Source organism: Martes martes (genome assembly GCF_963455335.1).
Source record: "Martes martes genome assembly, chromosome: 15".
Lineage (NCBI taxonomy): Eukaryota > Metazoa > Chordata > Mammalia > Carnivora > Mustelidae > Martes > Martes martes.
The window spans coordinates 36,290,610-36,311,149 of record NC_137903.1 but is presented as its reverse complement, the minus strand read 5'-3'; the positions used below and the strand labels follow the sequence as shown (position 1 = coordinate 36,311,149).

Here is a 20,540-nt window from a genome sequence, read left to right as displayed (position 1 = left end):
TTGGCATTTCTTGGCTTGTAGCTGAATCACTCCAATACTTGCCTCCACATTCACATGGCTGTTTGCTCTGTGCTTTGTGTCTTCTCTTTTCTGAGACACTCACCATTGCATTTGAGCCCTTAGGAGGTATGATCTCATCTCAGGATCCTTACCTTATTACGTAGGCAGAGACCCTTACTCCAAATAAGGCCACATTCTGAGTTCTGGGTGAACATATCTTTTGGTGACCATAATTTGGTCCACTACACTGAGGGAGCAGAAAGCAGGGAGAAGAGTGACAGAGACAGCCCTGGTGAAATGCCAGAGGCTGGCAGCTCCCACACAACGTTCCATCTCATCCCTGAACAGCAGCCAAGGGATGCGTGTCTTTTACTGGGCAGCGGGGATAAGGAAGGGTCCTCATCCCTCTTGGCCTTGTATCATCCTTAAGACAGAGGGACAGGTGCATCTGTAGGAGTGTTTCATGCCCTAGATTAGTTTGTCCAAAGACGACCTTGGTGTGGGGGCCAGGAATGAATGAGAGGATGCTCGTCTTGCTGGGATGTCTCTAAGGGGTCTGGCAAGGTCCTTCTTGCTTAATGCCAGAAGGAAGTGCAGATGTGAGTGGTGGTGGGTGGGGCCAGCTGAGAGTAGCACTCTGAGGGGCACCACCCCAGGCCACCTGAGGGCAGAGCACCTCTAGCCTCTAGATGATTCCTGGAGAAGGTCCCCTGGGACTTCAGTGCATTCCTGCTCCCCCTTCCAGTGCTGGGCCTCGAGGTCACTCATGGCTAGGAGGGTAACTGGTGCCCTCAGCATCCTCCAGGAAGGCACAATTTTTCCCATAACCCAGATGCTCCGCTCATGAGCTACACAGACTCTGCTACTTGTCCTGACCACTCAAAGTCTGCATTTCACCTTAAGTGATTCCTCCATCCTGATGAACTGAAGGGCCACACAGTCTAATGGCCCTGGGGAGTCATCCCCCTGCCTTGAATGCTCTGGGAGCCGCAGCTTCTTGGCCAGATCTCTCTGCTCTATAGAACTGCCCTTGAATTCTTTAGAGAAGTTGCCGAAGGACAGGAAGTGAGAGAAACTAGTGGAGAGGGAAGGCTGGGCATGGATAGAGGTTATCAACAGGTACTGGCAGGCTGGGCATGGATAGAGGTTATCAACAGGTACTGGCAGGCTGGGCATGGATAGAGGTTATCAACAGGTACTGGGGAAAAACTGTCCTTTTCCCAAAAACCCAAGGCATTTTCCCTTAGCAGAACGGCTCAGAACTCGGGGCTGGGTGGGGATTCAGGTGGCCAGGCTTTGAGTGCCATCTCCATCATTTGCATGCCCTTATTAGTCACTTACCTTTCTAGGCTGGGTTTCTTCATTTGGAAAATGAGGGTAGCGATGGTACTCTGCTGCTGGGGCTGCTGTAAGGATGGTATGAGATAGCACATGTCAGACATGGCACAGCAGTGCCTGGCACGCGAGATACTTTTGGTCAGTGTCAGAACTGCCCACCGGGGCTGCTCCCACAGACATATGTTTCTACGTTGGTGACATTTCTGCCTTGTGTCATTGTCTGGGAGGTCCTGTCTGGATACTTCTGCCCAAATTCTCCACCTTTTATACCTACTTCCAGCTCCTCCTTCCAGAATCATCTCAGGGGTCACCCCCACAGAGAATGACCCAGATCACACTTCTTCAGCAACTATTCGAAGGGTTTACTGAGACCCTCACGTGAGCCCGGTAAATTTGGTCATGTTATCTGCTTGTGTGGGTGAGGAAGCCAGGGTGCAGAGAACATGATCCCCAGGCTGTCTGACTTCAGAGGGTGTGCTTGTGCTGTCTGTCCCTCGTGCTGCCTCCATGTGTGCCCCCATGCCCACCCCGGGCCCCCACGGCTGTTGTCGAGGCTGGGCTTGCCTGTCTGGCTCCCCACAAGCCGGCAGCCCCAGGAGTGTGGGCTGGCAGAGATGGGCTCCATCCCCTTCTAGCCAGAGGTACTGGCAGCTCATAGTCTGGGCTCCGTGAGTGATGTCTGACCTGGACTGGCCTCCGTCGGTCCTTCTGGAAGCCTTGACCCCTCCCTGGGCAGTCCACATATCCATGCTGCTGTGAGAGAAAAAAAGCAGCCCTTGATTCCATAAAGAGCCATTCAGAGGGAGGTTAAGAACTGGCCTTTTCCAAAAGCAACACCCAGCTCACTGCCTTATCAGATCGGTCCATCTCCACTTTGTTTTTCCAGGTTTTCAGTTTCGTAAGTGGCCCCGTTTGTTAATCTTCATGTTTTATGCTCTGTCGTAAAACCAGGCAGGGCTGCCAGTGGAGGGGGCTGGTGGGAGGGGAAGCCATGAGGAAGAGGCCACGTCAGCAGGGCCTTTAGGGACAGGAGGCTGGGGACCTGCCCCCCTCTGATGCTGCTCTGTCTCTCGCAGTAGCTTGGGTCTGTGCCAGCCCAGACCCCCGCTCCCCCTGCCCCGCTCCCCCTGGCATGGCACGGCTATGTGTGTGTACCCCACCGAGTGCCCCACACACCAGAAGTGCTCTGTAAATGTTTGCTCTATAAACGTAAATCTTTGTGTCCTCCGTTCCAGGCCACAAACCTCATTCTGTTGGATCAAAGGATGAAGGAGCCCAAAGTCATAGCAGGGCCTATCAGGCCTCTTTGGGTCCTCCTCCAGGGACCAGGGATTCATTGGGTCTCACTGAGGTCACCCCCGCCAAATCCCAGGCAGCACACAGGGGGTGGAGCTGCAAGTGTGGGCTCTGGCAGAGGGGCACTCGGGGAGGGGGGGCTGGGCCAGTGTGTGGCCACACTCCTGTCTGAGCATGCGTGTACAAACAGAAGACAGCAGAGTGGCTGTGACCTCACTAGTCATCAATCCAGGGGTCGGAGACCTGGCTCAGGCTGCCAGAGTCACAGTCACTTGAGAGCTTGTCACCCGTGCCAGTTTCTGAGCCTGCTGCAGGAAGTTCTCCCTCAGTAGAGTGGGGTCTGAATGACAGCCAGGTTTGAGAACTGGTGATCTGGTCCCGCCAAGGAAGTACATGACTTACCAAGGCCGCAGGGTGGCTGGTCAGTGACAGGGTTGGGAGCGCTCCAAGCCTGTGCTCTCCCTACTGCTTCTCCATGTTTAGGATCGGGGGCATGTGTCTGAATCTGAGGAAAACCAAAATAAATTCCTTTTGGTTTATCTGTGGTTTTCTATGATTCATGCTCAGTCTCTGTTCATTTATGTAAACCACTGAGAATTGACATTATGTATATATTTTTGATGCCAACCTGAGCTCTTTCAAGCAACGGGGCTCCCACTCAGCTGCTCTCCCCTCACCCTCTGTGCTGTCCGGACTCCAGGCGGTCCGTTCCCTTCCCTGCCCCATCTTTCCCCGACCTGTGCAGCTGGGGCCCTCTTGCTCAGTGACGCTGAGGAGACTCTGGCCCCACCTTGGTCTGGGTCTGGGGCTTGGGAAGGGTTTGAGAGCACCCAGCATCTCCGTGAATGGAACCCAGAAGGGCATCGAAGGTCTGACTCACCTCAGACTCCAGGCAGTTTTCTTTTTCAAGCACACTTGAAGTAGCTGCTCAGAAAGCCCTGTAGCTTGACGAGCCAGGTGTCAGTTCTGCTCAGCTCAACAGCCACCTAGTAAAGGCCTCCAGGCTCAAGGTTGGTGCCTGGTGAGCCCCCAGAGGGATGCAGAGATGAATGAGGGAGGCACAATGGCCATCCTGCCCAGGACCTCCTCTGTCTCCCCAAGTTGCCATAAGTCATGAGCTGCTCGGCATTCTGCAGGGGCCTCTCGTGCCCCCCCACGTCAGGCAAGGCAAAATATATGTCCCTGGGGGCCTGCAGGACTCTGGCTGGCCAGGAGCGATCCAGACTGATCCCGTCATCAGTGACTGGACCCAGGCCAGCCTGTCACCAGGTTGTGGCCTTTCTGGCGGGTGACTGGAGTCCCTGGTAACAATTTCTCCAGACCAACCCCTGGTGCTGTGGCCCTGCTACCCTTCACCAGTGGGAGGAAAGGTGATGGCAAGGCGAGAACACCAGCCTGCCCATGAAGTTCTGTTTTTACTTATAGCCCTGTGATCTTCCTCTAACACAAAGCCTATTTTATAACAAAGTGTTGACCGTCTCATATAAATGATCGAGTGCTGTAATGAAAGGGAAGGACAGCACAGTTGCGTGAGTAGGAATGGTCCTACATGGGTCAGCTGTCCACCTTCGTGATTGCCTGGCTGCCCAGGAGCTGGGGCTCGCTGCCTCTGCCTGGCATCACGGGAGAGCATCATGGTGCGTATCGCTGGCCCCAGCAAATGCATAATTTCTAGGGAACGTGTATCCCTTGAGCACCATCTTAAGGTAGAAGTATCGTAAATCAGGGTCCATGTGCATAGATAAGTCCACTGGTAATCTCTCCTGCTCTCCATTAGACCCCAATTTTAGTATATGTGCTGCCAAAGCGAGCACTCCATTAGACCCCAAACATCTGAGTCAGCTTTGTCTGTGTGTGTGTGTGTTGGGGGATGGCATATGCATCATTTTTTTTACCCCAGCACGAGCTCACAAACAGGGAGATGGCCATAATTTATTCACTGACATACTCAGTGATTCATTGACCATTGATTAAGCACTATATATATCAGACATGGTACCGAAGATGAAAAAAAAAAAACACAAACCTGGAAAAGATGAATAACCAAAATGCTGCTTTTCACTATGGTTGCAGCTGGCTGTGACAGAGCTGTGTGCTCCCAGCTGCCAAGGTCTTTGACCGTGGGGAAAGCCAGGGAAGCTTGTTGGAGGACTGACTCCTAAGCTGAATCCTGAAGGTCATGTAGGAGTCAGGGTGAAGGGGTGGGCCAGGAGATGAGAGGGCATGGAGCTTCCAGCAGGTGAACCAGGCTTTTCAAGACCTGAAATTGCTTAGAAAGGATGGAGCTTACCCAGGGCCTGAGGGGTGGGAGGCGGGAGAGTTGATCGTGCAGCTTCATCCGTCCACTAGGGGGCGATGGAAACACAGAACCCGCGCTCTGCAGCTCCACAGTGGGGTTAGAGATGGGAGGCACCACCTGACAGGAACATGGCACAGGAAATGCCCTTCCCACCCATCAGGGTGATGCACAGATATAGAGGGCGCCCCATTCCTGCCTCACTACTGTGAGTCGTGTGGCCACCCCTGCCCACTCAGATATGAAATCCTTGGCCAAATGTGTGGTCGTGGCTGCCTCGGAGACAAAGATTCCAAGACCAGTGTCTCCAAAAACACAGGTGAAGTTAGTAAGCAGAACCCCAGAGCCCAGGTCAGCACAGCTGTCAGACCACAGCAGCTCTGTGTCTGCTGGGGATTGCTGGTTTTACTCATGGATTCTCAAAGGGCGGGCGTTTTTGCAGGGCAGGAAGCTCTCTCCTGGTTCATCTGCTCATCAGGCAAGCCACGGATGTTCAGGTGGGGCTGTCTCCAGCTCACAGGATGGCTGATAGCAGCACTAGGAGGACACTTTGGGATAAGCCAAGAGGCTTCAGAAGAGTCGGCATAGAGCCAGACATCCCCTACAGGGAGCCCCAGCCCGTATGTGCTGAACTGCCCTGTTAACATGACTACAACAGCTGAAAACATTGCCTGGGTCAAGCTGGGCCCCCATCCTCTAGTCTAGGATCCATGGGGCCTTGGGTTGAAGAGCAGAGGATACCCTGCCCCTCACAAGCGTCCATCACAAGTGCATATTAATGACCTTTTGTCAGTCTCCTGGTATATTTCACATTCAACCTCTTGGGATAAGTTCTGTGTTGCTTTCTTGGTGTCTAAAGAAGTACTTCCTTTTCTTTAGTGTTCAAACATCTCAGGTCTCCAGAGCTGCCCTACTCTTTGATGTTGAGAGAGCTGCCAAGAGGACCGTGTGTGTTCCAAGCCAGTCCCTTCTTTCAGATCATTGATTGTGACATCTGTGTTTCCTCTTTCTGGGCAGAAGACATTCTCCCATCAGTTGGCACCTGGAGGTTAAAAAGGCCTCGAAAGGGTGAAGGAAGAAGGGTTCAGATTGAGCATCAACCATGGGCCAGTGCTGTCACATAAGTAGTCTTGTGTTAGCTTTACACCAAGTCAGAAAAGTGGGGATTTTCCCCACTTTTTAAGGAGGAAATAGACTCAAGAGTTACAATGCCTGTGTGAGGTCACACAGTGACGTGGCAAGGCTGGGATTTCATTCTTTCTGATCCCAAAGCCTGTGTTCCCGGCCTCCCAACCCATGTGCCTCCCCAAGACCTGAGAACCCTGTGGCAGGTCCTCAGGGTGGGATCTGCGTTGGTCTGAGCCTGCCTGCCCAGGGCACAGGTTTCCAGATCGCAATGGTGGAAAAGCTGCTTCTCTCCCTTACACAGGCCTCTCCTCTGCTTCTCGGTGATCACAGATGGGTCCTCAGACCAGTGATTTCTATAACAACATATAGTAGGTGGCTTCCCACAGGTTCAGAGGTGGGAAAAGTCAGCACATCCCTGAGTGCACCTGCCCCATGCTGCATAAGCCAGAAATTACATGGCTTTCCCATAATCGGAGGGCAGCCCGGGGAAAGCCCTGTCATTTGTGGCTCTTGCTGCACTCAGGGCCAGATTCTTGAACTGGTTGGCTGACTATCTGTCCATCCTCTGCATGAAGCATTGTCTTCATGCATGAGTACTTGTTGGACGTCTGATGGGTCTGGGGTTAGACGCCTCGGGAATGAGTCGCTTATGGCAAACTTGTCTTTCATGTGACATTTAGCTACCTGGAACCTTGGTTTTCCTCTTTTCTAAAATGAGAATGCATCCCAGGGGCCTTCCAGTGCTGCTACGAGGAATACATGAAGTAACATTCAAGTACCTTACAACCCATCCTGGTGGTTGCTGGTGTTAGGACAAGGCCGTGTGGAAGGCCATGGGCTCTTCCCCTGAGTCGCCTGAGGATGGGGGGGGGGGGGGCTTCCGAGTGAGACTGGCTTTTGCTTTCAGAGCCAGCCGAGTTCACTTAAGGGTCCAGATCTGCAGATGGCAGTGGTGGTCTTAGCTGTGGCCCTGCCTGGGTACTCATCTGAACCTTCTTGCACTGTAATGTGGCATAGACCAGGGGGACTCAAACGCTCAGGCATGCATCACCTGGGAAGCTTGTTATGGATGCAAGGGCTTCCTGTCTGGAGGTTCTAATGCAGCAGGTTGGAGGCAGGGTCAGAAAAATTGTTTTTGAAAAGCTAGACTCCAGGCCAGGACAGGTTAACAGGGGCCCCGCTGAGACACCAGGACAGTCTCCCAGGAGGAGGCCATCTGGCATCTCCAGCCTCCCTCCGGGCTCTTGGGGATGGACGGGGTGGGGATTGTTTCTCTTGAGGAGAATGAGGGCAAGAGTCAATTCCTGGGAAGGAGGCCTGAAAGTCGGGAAAGGCAGGGGTGGGAAGGCCCTGAGCAAAGCCCGGTGGGGCCCAGCAGGGATGCGGGTGCGCCATGAGTGCACCCGGCCCTTGGGGGCCCGAGAGGCTGATGCCGAGGGGCTAAGCTTTGCTGTGTTTCTGTCTCGCTGCAGATCGTGTTCCGGAAGATCAGCGATGTGAAACGTGAGGAGGAAGAGCGCATGAAACGCAAGAATGAGGCCCCTTTGATCTTGCCCCCGGACCACCCTGTCCGGCGACTCTTCCAGAGGTTCCGGCAACAGAAGGAGGCCCGACTGGCTGCAGAGCGGGGCGGCCGCGACCCCGACGACCTGGACGTGGAGAAGGGTAGCGCCCTCCCAGAGCACGCCTCGGCCAATCACAGCCTGGCGAAGGCCAGCGTGGTGACCGTGCGTGAGAGCCCCGCCACGCCCGTGGCCTTCCAGGCGTCCTCCACAGCTGCAGTGGCAGACCACGGCCGGCTGCACGCGCCTGGGGTAGAGTGCTTGGGCGCCAGGGCCGGCGGCGGAGGCGGCGACTGCGCCAGGCGCAAGGGCTGGGCCCGCTTCAGGGATGCCTGCGGCAAGGCTGAGGACTGGAGCCAGGTGGCCAAGGCCGAGTCCATGGAGACCCTCCCCGATAGGACCAAGGCGTCCGGAGAGGCCACCCTCAAGAAGACGGACTCCTGTGACAGCGGCATCACCAAGAGCGACCTGCGCCTGGACAACGTCGGGGAGGCCAGGAGCCCCCAGGACCGAAGCCCCATCTTGGCGGAGGTCAAGCACTCTTTCTACCCCATCCCTGAGCAGACGCTGCAGGCCACGGTCCTGGAGGTGAAGCACGAGCTGAAGGAGGACATCAAGGCCTTGAACACCAAAATGACAAATATTGAGAAACAGCTCTCTGAGATACTCAGGATATTAACTTCCAGAAGATCCTCTCAGTCTCCTCAGGAGCTGTTTGAGATATCGAGGCCCCAGTCCCCAGAATCAGAAAGAGACATTTTTGGAGCAAGCTGAATGGTCTGTTTAAAAAAAAGAAAGAAAGAAAGTCAAAGATAAAACCCCGCCTCCCTGCCCTCAACACCCCTCCCACCACACCCACCTACATGACCAACAACTTCCAAAGTAGGCTTTTCCTGACAGAAAATCAGAGCGGGACCAGTGGCTTAGGCACACGCTCACGCTCTCTCTCTCTCTCTCTCGCTCTCTCTCTCGCTCTCGCTCTCTCTGGGAGCAGACGTGGGAAGAGGCGCATGCCACCACCCTGCAAGATGGTAGCCGCTCTCGAACTGTCTGCACAATTTTGGAAGAGGGGGCATGCTGTCTAAAGGGTATTTTCCTTCATTTTTAATTTTTTACTGCCATGATCCTTGTAAAAGAGGACAACCACTAGAAAAGAGGAGCAGCTACTTGGGGACTAGTGGGAGCGCCCTGGAGACCCGCCCCCCTCAATGTAGATACCAGGCTGGGCTCCTGCGCCAAGAACCCCAAAGACTGCGGTGGGCACAGGGACTTCCCAGCATTCCCTGTCCTTGTACAGCCCATGTCTGTCATCATCTTCTATTTTCCTACGGTAGTCATTTGTAACAAGCCCAGGACAAGGGGAGCTTGAGGGACAAGGAGGGCAGGGCCTTGCAACTTTCTGTCCCTAATGGTTAAGACCAGAAAGCCGTGAGGTGCTTTGGGTACCTTCCATGGACACTGAGAGCTGGGAATCCTCAGGTCTCCCTTCCCAAGTAGAAGAGCTGGAAAGGGGCTTTCAGGAAGCAGACACTTTCTGGGCTGTGTTCTGCAGCCTGCTATCATGGGAGAGACCACAGGGAGGGTTCCAGAAGCCTCTCATGCGCCTCTGTCCCTGCTCCATGCCGCTGTCCTCATCGCATGGGCCCCTTCGCTTCTATCCTTCTCAGCCTCTCCCCCAGTGTTCCTGTGGCCTTCCTCAGGGTGTGCGGCATCGGCAGGAAGGGCAATGAGCCCAGAGTTGCTTTGTTAGCAAAGCAGACACACACACACAACCTCAGAAAAATGATTGTAGCAAGTCCTATGTTTATGTTCTGATTCTCACTGGGATTGAGGGCCCTTCAGAAGTTTGTATTTTGTCCACTGCATGGGGTCATTAGAGGACCCTTGGGATCCATGCTTGGCCTTATTTTAAAATTAACTTCTTTTTCTCCTGCTACAGTCAGCAGGACTTCAGGAGAAATGGAGAAGACTGCAGGCCAAGGCTGTACTTGCTTCAGGTGCAGGAGAAAGAGAAGGAGGCAGCAGGTTCTCCATTTGGCTTTGTAGGGTGATGGAGAAAGGAGGCCCAGGGAAGGTCTGAGCTCAGGGCGACAGTCACAGAGCCACCTGCGGGCCATCCAGATCCCTATGCCAATGCTCGGGGACACTCTGTTGCCTCCTAGGCACCTGGGGTCAAATTATTCATGTGTTTGGGCTCCTTCCAAGGGCATCTGAGAAGGGAAAGAGGTCTCTCCTAGGCCCAGTGGAACTAGCTCAGGTGTATGCCCTGCAGAGAGGGTCAGGACCCTAAGAACTAGCTTGGAGAGAGAGGGGACCTGGACTCTGGGTGACAGCAGGGACTCATCCAGGGCTCTGGCTTTCTGCATGGGTCACACTGCAGCACCTCACCCCTGCACCTGGCATGACTTTGCTGCACGGATCCTGAACCCGTGCTCATCCCCTCACTACTAGAGGGGAACCGCCAGGGCAGGACTTGCCCTACCAAAGATACTCAGCATTTCTGAAGGTCTCCTGCCAGTGCCCACATACCCACATGTCCCTTTGGTCCTGTTCAGTGGCCATGATAGGTCCCAGGACTTGGCCTTCAGCAGTCTGTGCAGAATGGGGTTGTCCCCTCCTGGCTCCCAGCACTGGCACAGATGGCCCTGGGGAACAGAGATCCAGGAAGTCAAGAGAAGCTTCCTTCCCCAGGGGTCCCATATAACTTATTCACCCATTCATGGGAGGCTTACTGGGGTGGTTCCTGGCTTCCCAAGCCTGCAGCATTATTCAATCTAGCCTCAGATGGCAGCGTAGAATGAGGGGGAAGTATGTTTTCCCAAGGCCAAGTCATGACTGTTTGTGACTCTGGATAAAGCAGTGGGAATTTCAGTCTCCTTGAGAAGCTGCCAACTAGTCCAGAGGCTATAAAAGACCTGGAATCCCATCTGCTCCACAGTGTTCTAGTTTGGCGTTCCTTAAATGTGCTCATTAGCCTGCTTCTGAAGTTTAGTGCCCACTACTTTCAAGTCAGGGGTCAGGGCCCTAATAACTCCGTCGCCCAGCTTCAGAAGCACCCGCCCAGCTCTCCGCGGGTTTGATGACAGGCTCCTGTACAGCGCCCTGCAGGCCAGCCTAGTGGGGCCCTTCCCCACTGGCTCTGCTGGAGGGCACAGTTGTGTTGTTAAGAAATGATTGCCCACTGGGGTCTGAGGGACAAAGACACTGATGGGCCAGGCTTAAAGGTCCACACTTGTCTTGGGGGAAAAATAAAGCTTCGTGAATGTACTCATGGATTGACTCCTAGGATCTGGATAGGGCTCATGACCAGAAAGCCTGGATCCTGTGGCTGGAATGTTCTCATCTCGGGGTCACAGGGCCCGCACATGAGCCTGTGGTGGCAGATCACCGCAGTGTGGCTGTACGTGCTTTTAGTCTTTTCTGCTTAAGGATTATAGGGACTTGTGCTTTGTTTCCTCTGGAAAAAAATTTTTTTAAATGAGCCAAACCTTCTCTCCTTTCATCTTTGCGACATGCATGTGGCCGTGGTCTGCTTTGTGCTAACTACCTGCTCTTGCCTGGATGCAGCTCTGGCTTCCTGAGCAAGGGCCACAAGCTCCAAATACTGACTGAACCTTCCACTATCTGGTGGCTGAAGAGAGGTTAGGGAAACAGAGTCACTAGGTGTTGGGCCAAACATTTAGACTTTAGAAGTTCAGCTGAGACATATTTACCTGAGTAATTTGTTCCTTTCCGAGGGAAGGGGACATAATGTATTATACCATTCCATTACCCAGTACTTGCTGGTTACTTGATCTCATACTTAAACTCCTTACCTTGAATGTGGTTTGTAAGGAGGCTCCGCTTTCCAGAGTGTCCCTGCTTTGGAGCCAGAGGTCCTGCCCCAGCACTTGGCTGCTTGTTGACCATGCTCTCCTCTCTCTCACTGATGGAGGTGTGGGGATGAGGGTTGAGTCTGTGAAAGAAGATGGCCGACCAGATGGTGCGCTCATTCTTGGTGGAGGACGCAGCCTCCAGCTTTGAGGGCTGCTGGCCCATATACCTGCAAGGACACCTCCACCAAGTAGGATAAGTTTCCCCCAGGAAGGAAAGGGAGGCACCCCTCTGGCTGAGAAGCCCTGGTTTCGTGCACAACTTTGATATCTGCACCTTCAGCCACCTTATTCTCTCGTGCTCAGACCTGGCTAATTCCTAAGACCATTTTTAATTCTCAACCCCAGACTACATCTGTGTGCCGAGTTTGTAGCCAGTAGCAGGCAACCAATGGCTTAAAACATCTCTGATGCTACAATAACATGGGCCCAAGTGTTTCAAAGTGGTTCCCATTCCTTGTTATCCAATTCCTGGACCTGTTTTACCCTCAACCTTCTAGATCCTGTGTGCTGTTGCTGGCCAAATATCAGGCCCTTTTCTGGACTCTCTCAGAAGTGTGGAGCCAGCATGGCACAGAGTCAAAAATGCCCTGCACCACCGCAGCCCATCCCTCAAGCTTCCCCTCCTGAATCCTTCGGTGGAAGGTCAAAGTAAGAAGCCAACTGTTAGAATTTTTGTCCAAGCCTTTGTGGGAACTAAAAGAATGCCTTAAGGGGGTCCCAGGTGTAGGGAGAGCCTCCTCTCCCCTTGTTGCCTCAACCACCATATGGCACATACACTCTAGAAAATTTTAGGAGCCCTGGTGGAGATAAAAGTTTCTGATGTACATTCAATTAATACATTGTACGTTTTGCAATAAAGATGTTTAGCCTTAAGACCCTTGAATGGAACTCCAGCTGGGATGGAGCTACCAACACTACCCCCCGACTCGTGTTGCTTAAAGAGGAACCCCCTAAGGGCACTCTCAGACCCCAGGGTAGCCTCTCCTCTGTCACGAAATTGTACTGCCTTCTCGCTCGCTTCAAGACCAATACTTCCACCAGCTTTTGTGCCCTCCAGCTGGGGGGACTTCACTGTCCCCTCAACACCATCCGCAGCCACCAGAGAAAGCATCATTTTCTCACACAAGGCATTCGTGTTTTGAAGTTTTGAATCCCACTCTTCCCGCCACCATACACAGTTCAAAAGAATCAATGTGAATTTGCAGCTTAAATTCGTTTCAAACGAAACGTCTTTCTCATGCGAGCAAATCAGACTCATTCTGGAACTTCTAGAACTGGACTCGAGTGCCCCACAGGCGCCAGACCCGGTGGGTGCCCTCCCCGCCCCAATGAATGTATTCTCTTAGTATTCAGACGTCATATTTCTGCATCAGTAGGAGGCTGTCCACAGCTGACGGTTTGCCAACGCCGTAAAGACACTTCTACTCCTGAGCAGCCCATCAGTCTGGGGCTTCTCCTTATATCTCCTTATATCTTTCTATTGAGTCCCGCCAAATCCTCCATTGGGTTTTTCTTTCTCCTTCGCATCTGCCACTTTGTCCAAATGAGCATGAATAGACAGAAGTGCAAATGAGCTGATACTATTTTTATGGTCAGCTGACCATGCTGCCAGAAACTCCACTGTATGTGTGCACTTGGGAATGGTAAGAGGAATATGCAGGCCCCTCCATTGATGATATGCCCTTCTCAACATTTTTAAACAAGCACAAATGATATTTGTAAAAAAAAAAAAAAGTTTATTTATTATGGTAATAAACTATTTTATACAGGATACTTGCTTTTTGCCTTTTCTTACATAATTTTAAGGCATTGAATTGGATGTTCTGACCTAAGATGACAGAACAAGGATGGTACTTTCTATTCCTTTTCAAGAGCTTGGGAGGCCCTAATTTGGAGAGTACCTGTAAGTCTGGTTTTGGGGGCCTTAGGATTCTAGAGACCCCAAGATTGTGTGTCTAAGGACAGCATAGCAAGAGAATGTTTGTGACAGTGGTTTGCCACATGATCCAGAAATAAGGCTGTATCTGCTCTTCGGACGTCCCGAGATGCCTTCCAATGGTGCCATCCCTGGAAAACTGTGATTTCACACATATCTGAACATGACCTCCTAATTAGAAGTTTACATTTTAAACAATTTGGGTTGAAATCTGTTCAAAATCTATTAATGCTTCTCTGCCTTTTAAAACAGTGTAAAAAACAGAACTGCGTCTTTTTGGAGTGATTCCATATCAACGATATGAGTTCTGATCCATGTTTTAATTCATGGATGGTCTCAGAAGCTACTAAGGTAGAGGACTGCATGACCCTAAATGAACTAGTCCTAAGTCCCAGCACTCTCAGTTTGGCTGTGGTTTTAATACTTGCTTGAATAATTGCTTCTTGCTGGTGAGATTCTCCACAGGACTGTCAACCTTTCTTTTTTAATACCAGGGGACTGCATTTCAAAAAGCACACCTTGCTTTTTGTAGACAGAACTTAAACTCAGGATGAGGAATTTGTGATCTGCAAGCCATATTTGGGCCTCTGTTTGATCCCATAGGGCTGTAGTATGAGTACAGCATTTTTTTTTTTTTTATTTGACAGAAAGAGATCACAAGTAGGCAGAGAGGCAGACAGAGAGAGAGGGGGAAACAGGCTCCCCGCTGAGCAGAGAGCCCGATGCGGGGCTTGATCCCAGGACCCTGGGACCACGACCCAAGCCGAAGGCAGAGGCTTTAACCCACTGAGCCACCCAGGTGCCCGAGTACAGCATTTTTAATGATGTCCTCTACAACCCATTCTTTCATTACATTGCAGAAAAACATAATAAAAATAAAGGAAAGGCGAAGTATTTAGAAGTCCAAGTGACTGATACTCATTCAAAAGTCTCACCTAAAAAAAAAAAAGTTTCAGCTAATAAAGCACTGAACATTAGGTTCTTTATATATACCCTCAATGGTGAAAAAAATCCCTCTTTGTGAATATGATTTTTGTAATTAGTCAAAAGGACTAGTAATACAGTGCTAAGTAATAGATACTACATTCTGGGTGCCAAAGGGGTGTCAACTATTAGGGGGATTTTGTTGGTTTGTTTTAAAATAAAACAGTTTCCCTGAAGAAGGGCCTTGGGTTTCTCAATGTCCACTGAGGAAGGCCAGCACCCTCAAGATAACCTGGCTTCTCAGTGGCTGGGCCTCTTGTGTGGAGATATTCTGGGACATTTGTTAGAAAACAAACTCATTATATTATGGTTAATTTCTTATTATATATAATTATATTCTTATATATTATATACTTGGACATCTTCTTGCGCGGTCCCCAAAATTAGTCAAAATGACCGAGAGTTGCCTGTCCTTCAGATGTCCTGCTTGCCTCCTTGGGGATCATCTTGGTGATCGTGTTTGCAGCTCGGCTTGTCCACAGGGCTCAGCTGAGGTCAGAGGATCCTGGGGCTAGAAGCGACCTTGGTACCCTGCCTAGTTGTTTTCCCGCCCCAGGCCTGAAGCTGCCCGGGGCTGATGGCTTTTGCAAAGTGAATATCAGAGCTGCTCTGTCCTGCCAGGCACTTCAGGAGTCTTTCATTTAGAGTAAATCCAAGACTTGACTTCACATGCATGAAGAGAGATCTATTACCGCTTTCATATTACAGTTGGAGAACAGCAAGAGGTCAAAGAAAGAAAACAATGGTCCTAAATAATCCGCATGTTGGTTAATCAGACCTCAAATATGTAGCTCATCGTGAACTAATTCCCAAGAACCACTCCAAGTCATGTAATAGCTTAAAAGAAATTCAGGATTATTAGCTCCAAATATATTCACCAATTCTTCCAATATAAGTTGAGTGAATAAATTTGTTTTTACATAAATGGTGTCTCTGAAGAGTTCAAAATACTTCGCATTATTTACGTATGTACATCTATCAGACACTTGCCTACAATAATCTTCACGCCCCTGTGTGTGCTTAGCCAGGCTCCCCGTGGCTGGCTACGGTTCCGGAACGAGTCAGTCCATGATCCTGTACTACAGTCCCTGGAGTGTTCTCTCTTCCCAGCACCATACCCTACTTAAAACTTCCTAGCACCTTGGGATCACCTGCATGGGCCTCTCTGTCCTTTACTCACCCAACTGCTAAGGCCACTGCTGTCAGCCTGCCTGCCCCTCTGGGTCTGTTCCAAGCAGCAGTCAAGCCGGGGTACACCCACTGCACGCTTGCCTGCTCCATCCACGTCTGCTCTTCCAGGCAGAACGGGTAGGAAGAAAGCAGGTCAGCAAGATGGCCAGTCCTGCATTCTAGGAGTTTGAATCTCACTGAGTTAAAAGCCACAGCCAGGACACAAGGATCACGCCTGATGGCAAATGTAAGATATGTGGCCAAACCAGGTCCAAGGGAACCTTTCATTCGATAACAATTTTATCCATGGGTTTGAGATGTACTAAGTTCTCCCATAATGAGGTACACTATGGATCAAACTTCCCAGCTTCTTCACATACCACTTGCCCTCTCAGAAAAAAAAAAAAAAAAAAAAAAAAAAAATCCAAAGTCAAACAGATCTCTTCAGCCTCTTCTACCACTTATGGCTATTAGTGACCTGTCACCCACATTCCAGAGGGGTGAATAATTAAATAAGAGTCACAGGTATTTCCATTTTAAGCATTTTCTTCAAAAAATACTCAAAATGATTCTGCAAAAATGTGAATGACAGAAAAGGCTCCATTTTATTTGAAATGAAATAAAACATTGTAAACCAGAGTGTAAACCACTGAGCGGGAAGATGACTGCTGGGGCTTACTCGTGAAGAGAGGAGAAAGGACCATAGAAAACCATCCTTACCCTTTTTTCACTTGCCTGGTAGCACCCGTCTGTGGGTGCACTAGCTCATGGTTCCTTAATTCTTCTTCTTTGTTGGGAAATGAAGATTAACTGTCCGGTAGAGGAACTGCCATGTTTATACTCTGCCAATCTAGGGAACCGAGCATCCGAGTGTTAATTACTGTGACAGTGTTCCAATAACAGATCTCCTTAGGTACTGGCCCCTTGGAACACGATAGGATATGCTGTATCTTCTTTGACTGGACAATGAGAAACTTAACTGTGGCTTTGTCTCTTCCCTGCCAGGGAGCTAAAGTGTGAAGCTCAGACCCCAGTGCTGGTTCTAGAGACCACACTGCAGGACATGGGAAAGAAATCACTTAAATGTTAGCAAAATATTTCAGAAATATCTATTGCATTTAATTCTTGGTAAAGCAGAAAGAACCTGAAGGGCCCCTGGGACCGCGTTCTAGACCACAAGGTTACCATGTGCAGCAGGCAAGACAATACTGCTCTGGGCCCCTGCTTACTCAACAGGAAAGTGATGGGGCTGGGGGAGATAAGCTCTGGTTCCCAAAGTTAGAAGCCTCACTGGTTGTCAATTTTCTATGAGAGCTCAAGCTTCCAGTCTTGGAGGGAGATAACTCCAAAAAAAGATGACGCCTCCAAAAAAAGATGACGCACTGGTTCTTTGGAGGTTATCTTGGTGTATGAGGTCAGGGTGAAGCACCAGTTGCCTTGGAGGCCAGCAGGAAGGACTGGCACCAGCTGGGCGGCATTAGTCCACTGAGTATGTCTGGGCCCAGGCAATGCCCACATGGGAGTAGCAGTAGAGGAATCCCAAGACAGAGAGGGTCACATATGGCCAGCCTGTAGCGGGAAGACAGAGACAGAAGAGCAGTTAGAAACACTTGGGATAGGACCTTCCACAAGTGCAAACTCTTCCCCTTTGGAGAAGGCAACCCAAGAAACAACATGGGCCTCAGCTGACACATCAAGACACATACATCCTGGAAAGTGTGCTCTAAATGGAACACCAACAAACTTGAACCCTACATTCCTACTGGGCCAGCATAAAATGAGGGGTATGCTATCTCAAATGGAAATTAGGTTTAGGAATAGGACTGGCTTTTTGCCATTTGCAATGACGGGGATGGAACTAGAGGGTATTATGCTAAGCAAAATAAGTCAATCAGAGAAAGATAATTATCATATGATCTCTCTGATATGAGGAATTTGAGAGGCAGGATGGGGGTTCATGGGGGGTAGAGAGGGAAAAAATGAAAGAAGATGGGATCAGGAGGGAGACAAGCCATAAGAGACTCTTAATCTCACAAAACAAACTGAGGGTTGCGCGGGGTGGGGGGGAGGGGGAGGGTGGCTGGGTGAGGGACATTGGGGAGGGTATGTGCTATGGTGAGTGCTGTGAAGTGTGTAAGCCTGATGATTCACAGACCTGTACCCCTGGGGCAAATAATACATTATATATTAATTTAAAAAGTTTAAAAATAGGACTAGCTTTTAAAGAATATATATTTAGAAAACTAAGGTAGTTAATAATAAAAAAGAAAAAAAGTCCGTAAGACCCACAGTAAATCTCAAAATATAGATTGGCCGTTATATGGAATTGAGTGCCATCTGTAAGAACACAGAAGGGAGAGCCTAAATTAAACATTTGCTTTCAAAACTCAAAGCTTTTAGTGGTTCCTTCTAGAAGTACTCTTAGAATATCTGATGTTCTTTTCTTTCTTTTTCTCCTCCTCCTCTCCCTTCTCCTCCTCCTCTTCAATTAACAGTCCTCTCTTGCTGGTCACTTAATGACTTCCATGTCCTCTACATGTTTCACTTACTCAAACATATATTAGGAGCTCTGGAGATCCAGAGATGCTGTGGAAGGTACCAGATGCCAAAATAGGTGATCCCACTCCAGCTTGGCAAAGATACACACTACTGGGATCTATGAGCCATGTCACATGTGCTAGACAATGATGTAGACAGAGCACATCTAAACTGGGCCATGTGGGGTGAGCAAGAGTTTGTCAGATGGAAAGGGGCAGAAATAAGCAACCAGAGAGACCACCTCAAGTGTGAACATCACAGGCCACCCCAGGAACCAGGATCACGGGACTGTGGCTACTGCACAGGAAGGGGCAGGCAGGGCAGGGCTAGAAGTAGGGAGGAGGCAGTGGGAGCCACTGAGGGTACTATACTTCTATAGGCTCCCTTCTTGCTATATCAACAAGCAGCTGCGATTATTATTACTAGAAGTTCTATAAATATAGCATAGTGGTTAAGTGTGCCGGCTCCGAGGTGAAACCGGACACCAGTTCAAACCCTGACTCTGTCACTTGCCAGTTCCTTGACCAGGAACAACTTGATAAATCTCAAATGTAAAACTAGGAGGGACAGAGCACCTCTGCAGGATGCCTGAACTCATTGTGTCCCCCTACATTCATGTATTGATGCCCTAACCCCCACTGCATATTTCAAGGTGGGGCCTTTGGGAGGTAAATGGGTTGAGATCAGATCATGAGGGAGGAGCCATCATGATGGGATTAGTGCCCCCACAAGAAGGGACACGAAAGGATTGCCTCCCCTCTCTCTCTCTGCCATATGACACAGTGAGAAGGTGGCCATCTAGAAGCCAGAAAGAGGGTCCTCACCAGGAACCAGATCAGCTGGCATCTTGATCTTAGACTTTTCCAGTCTCTGGAACTGTGAGAAATAAATGTCTGTTGTTCAAGCCACCCAGTCTTCCTTATGGTGGCCTGAGGTGACGAAGACATAAGGAGGGAATGTGTGACATGATGTAAAGGCCTGCACGGTGCCTGGGCTCTGATGGGCACTAAGGAAAGGTAGTCATAATACTAGGGCGAAGACACAGAAGTCTTTCTCCACCAAGACGAGAGTGATAACAGGAAGTCCAGCCCTGGTCTTCTTCTGAACTCTTGTTTTCAACTCTCTCCTGAGATTAGCTTGGCACCAGAATTCTAGGTCCTGAAGGCGGGAGAAGTGAGGGGAGCCGAGGACCCCCAAGAGCCTGGCTCTAGGCCCAGCCCTACAGTTCTACCTCCTGTCTGCTCATCGGCCAGTGGGTTAGCTTCCTGTGGCTGCTGGAGCAAATTACCACGAACTTAGTGGCTTCCAACAACAGAAATGCAATCTCTCATACTTCTGGATGCTGCAAGTCTGAAATCAAGGTGTTGGGAGGTTGTCCTCTCTCTAAAGGCTCTTACGGAGACTCCTCCCTTGCCTCTTCTGGCTTTGGATGACCCCAGATACTCCTTGACTTATGGCCACATACTTCCAATCTCTGCCTGTATTCATGTGGTACTTTTCTTAAGAGAGTACCTCTTCCCTGGGTATCTCTGTGTCCTCTCCTCTTAGGAGGACACCAGTCATTGGGTTCAGGGCCTACTCTTAATTCACCATGATTTCTTCTCAAGACACTTAGCTAATGACATCAGCAAAACCCCTATTTCCAAATGAAGTCCAATTCTGTTGTTGCAGACAGACATGAATTTGGGGGGAGGGCAGGCCCTAATAGGCCTAGGACAGCCAGGTACTTTTTCAAGCTTCAAAATGGACACATCCTGCCTGGAGCCCTCAGACACAGAAGCCAGGGGACCTGCTGACATCTGCTCCTCAGTGGACTCAGGAAGCAGAAATTAGGGAGGGGGCTTCAGACATGGGGAGCTGACCCAGACTTCAGCTGTGTTTAGGATGATGCGTTGGCAGGTGTTTGGTAAACACAGAACCCAGAAGCGGGCTGTGGAGGTAGGAAAATGGAGAGCTTATATTTACACAAAGCTGGACCTGGGTCATTGGACAGCTGTGCTCGGCCCTGCAGCCGTCCAGGAATATCCCTGTGAAAGCTTCCGGCCAGCACACAGAACTGTAAGGAGAAATATCCCCAGCACCGCCTGGAAATGTGGCATAAGCATGTTCAGTTGGGAGCCCAGTTAGACCCTGAAAATTCCCTCTACCATTAACTGTCTGCCATGCAGAGGCAGACAGACAACAGGTAGCACACCTGTAATCCTGACTCTGCTATGAGACCCTAGCTGGGCCTCAGTTTCTCCACCAACACAATGGGAGGTCAAAAACAAACACATGTGCATGAAATTGGATCACAGACTCAGTAGTGCTTTTAAAGAGTTTCAGAAATGCAAGTAATTCCTACACCTGAGAAGTCGATGTATATAGTCTATGTGTGAAGCTGTTATGTAAACAGCTCACTGGCCCTTTTGACAGGA

At 50.2% G+C, this 20,540-nt stretch overlaps 2 protein-coding genes across 4 annotated transcripts in view; one reads left to right on the top strand and one right to left on the bottom strand.

Moving 5' to 3' along the window:
- The window catches only part of KCNH1 (potassium voltage-gated channel subfamily H member 1), a gene marked incomplete at its 5' end in the record, with an annotated part of 372,100 nt that extends 363,695 nt beyond the window's left edge, over nt 1-8,405 (top strand). For both annotated transcript variants that reach the window (XM_080824606.1, XM_080824605.1), the window contains one exon: nt 7,531-8,405. In XM_080824606.1, coding sequence (XP_080680732.1) covers nt 7,531-8,394 — 864 coding nt within the window. In that variant the 3' untranslated portion in view covers nt 8,395-8,405. The remainder of the gene's footprint in view (nt 1-7,530) is intronic.
- A 7,763-nt stretch (nt 8,406-16,168) lies between these two features.
- HHAT (hedgehog acyltransferase) overlaps nt 16,169-20,540 on the bottom strand; it is a 329,885-nt gene continuing 325,513 nt past the window's right edge. For both annotated transcript variants that reach the window (XM_080824654.1, XM_080824653.1), the window contains exon 12: nt 16,169-17,154. In XM_080824654.1, coding sequence (XP_080680780.1) covers nt 17,063-17,154 — 92 coding nt within the window. In that variant the 3' untranslated portion in view covers nt 16,169-17,062. The remainder of the gene's footprint in view (nt 17,155-20,540) is intronic.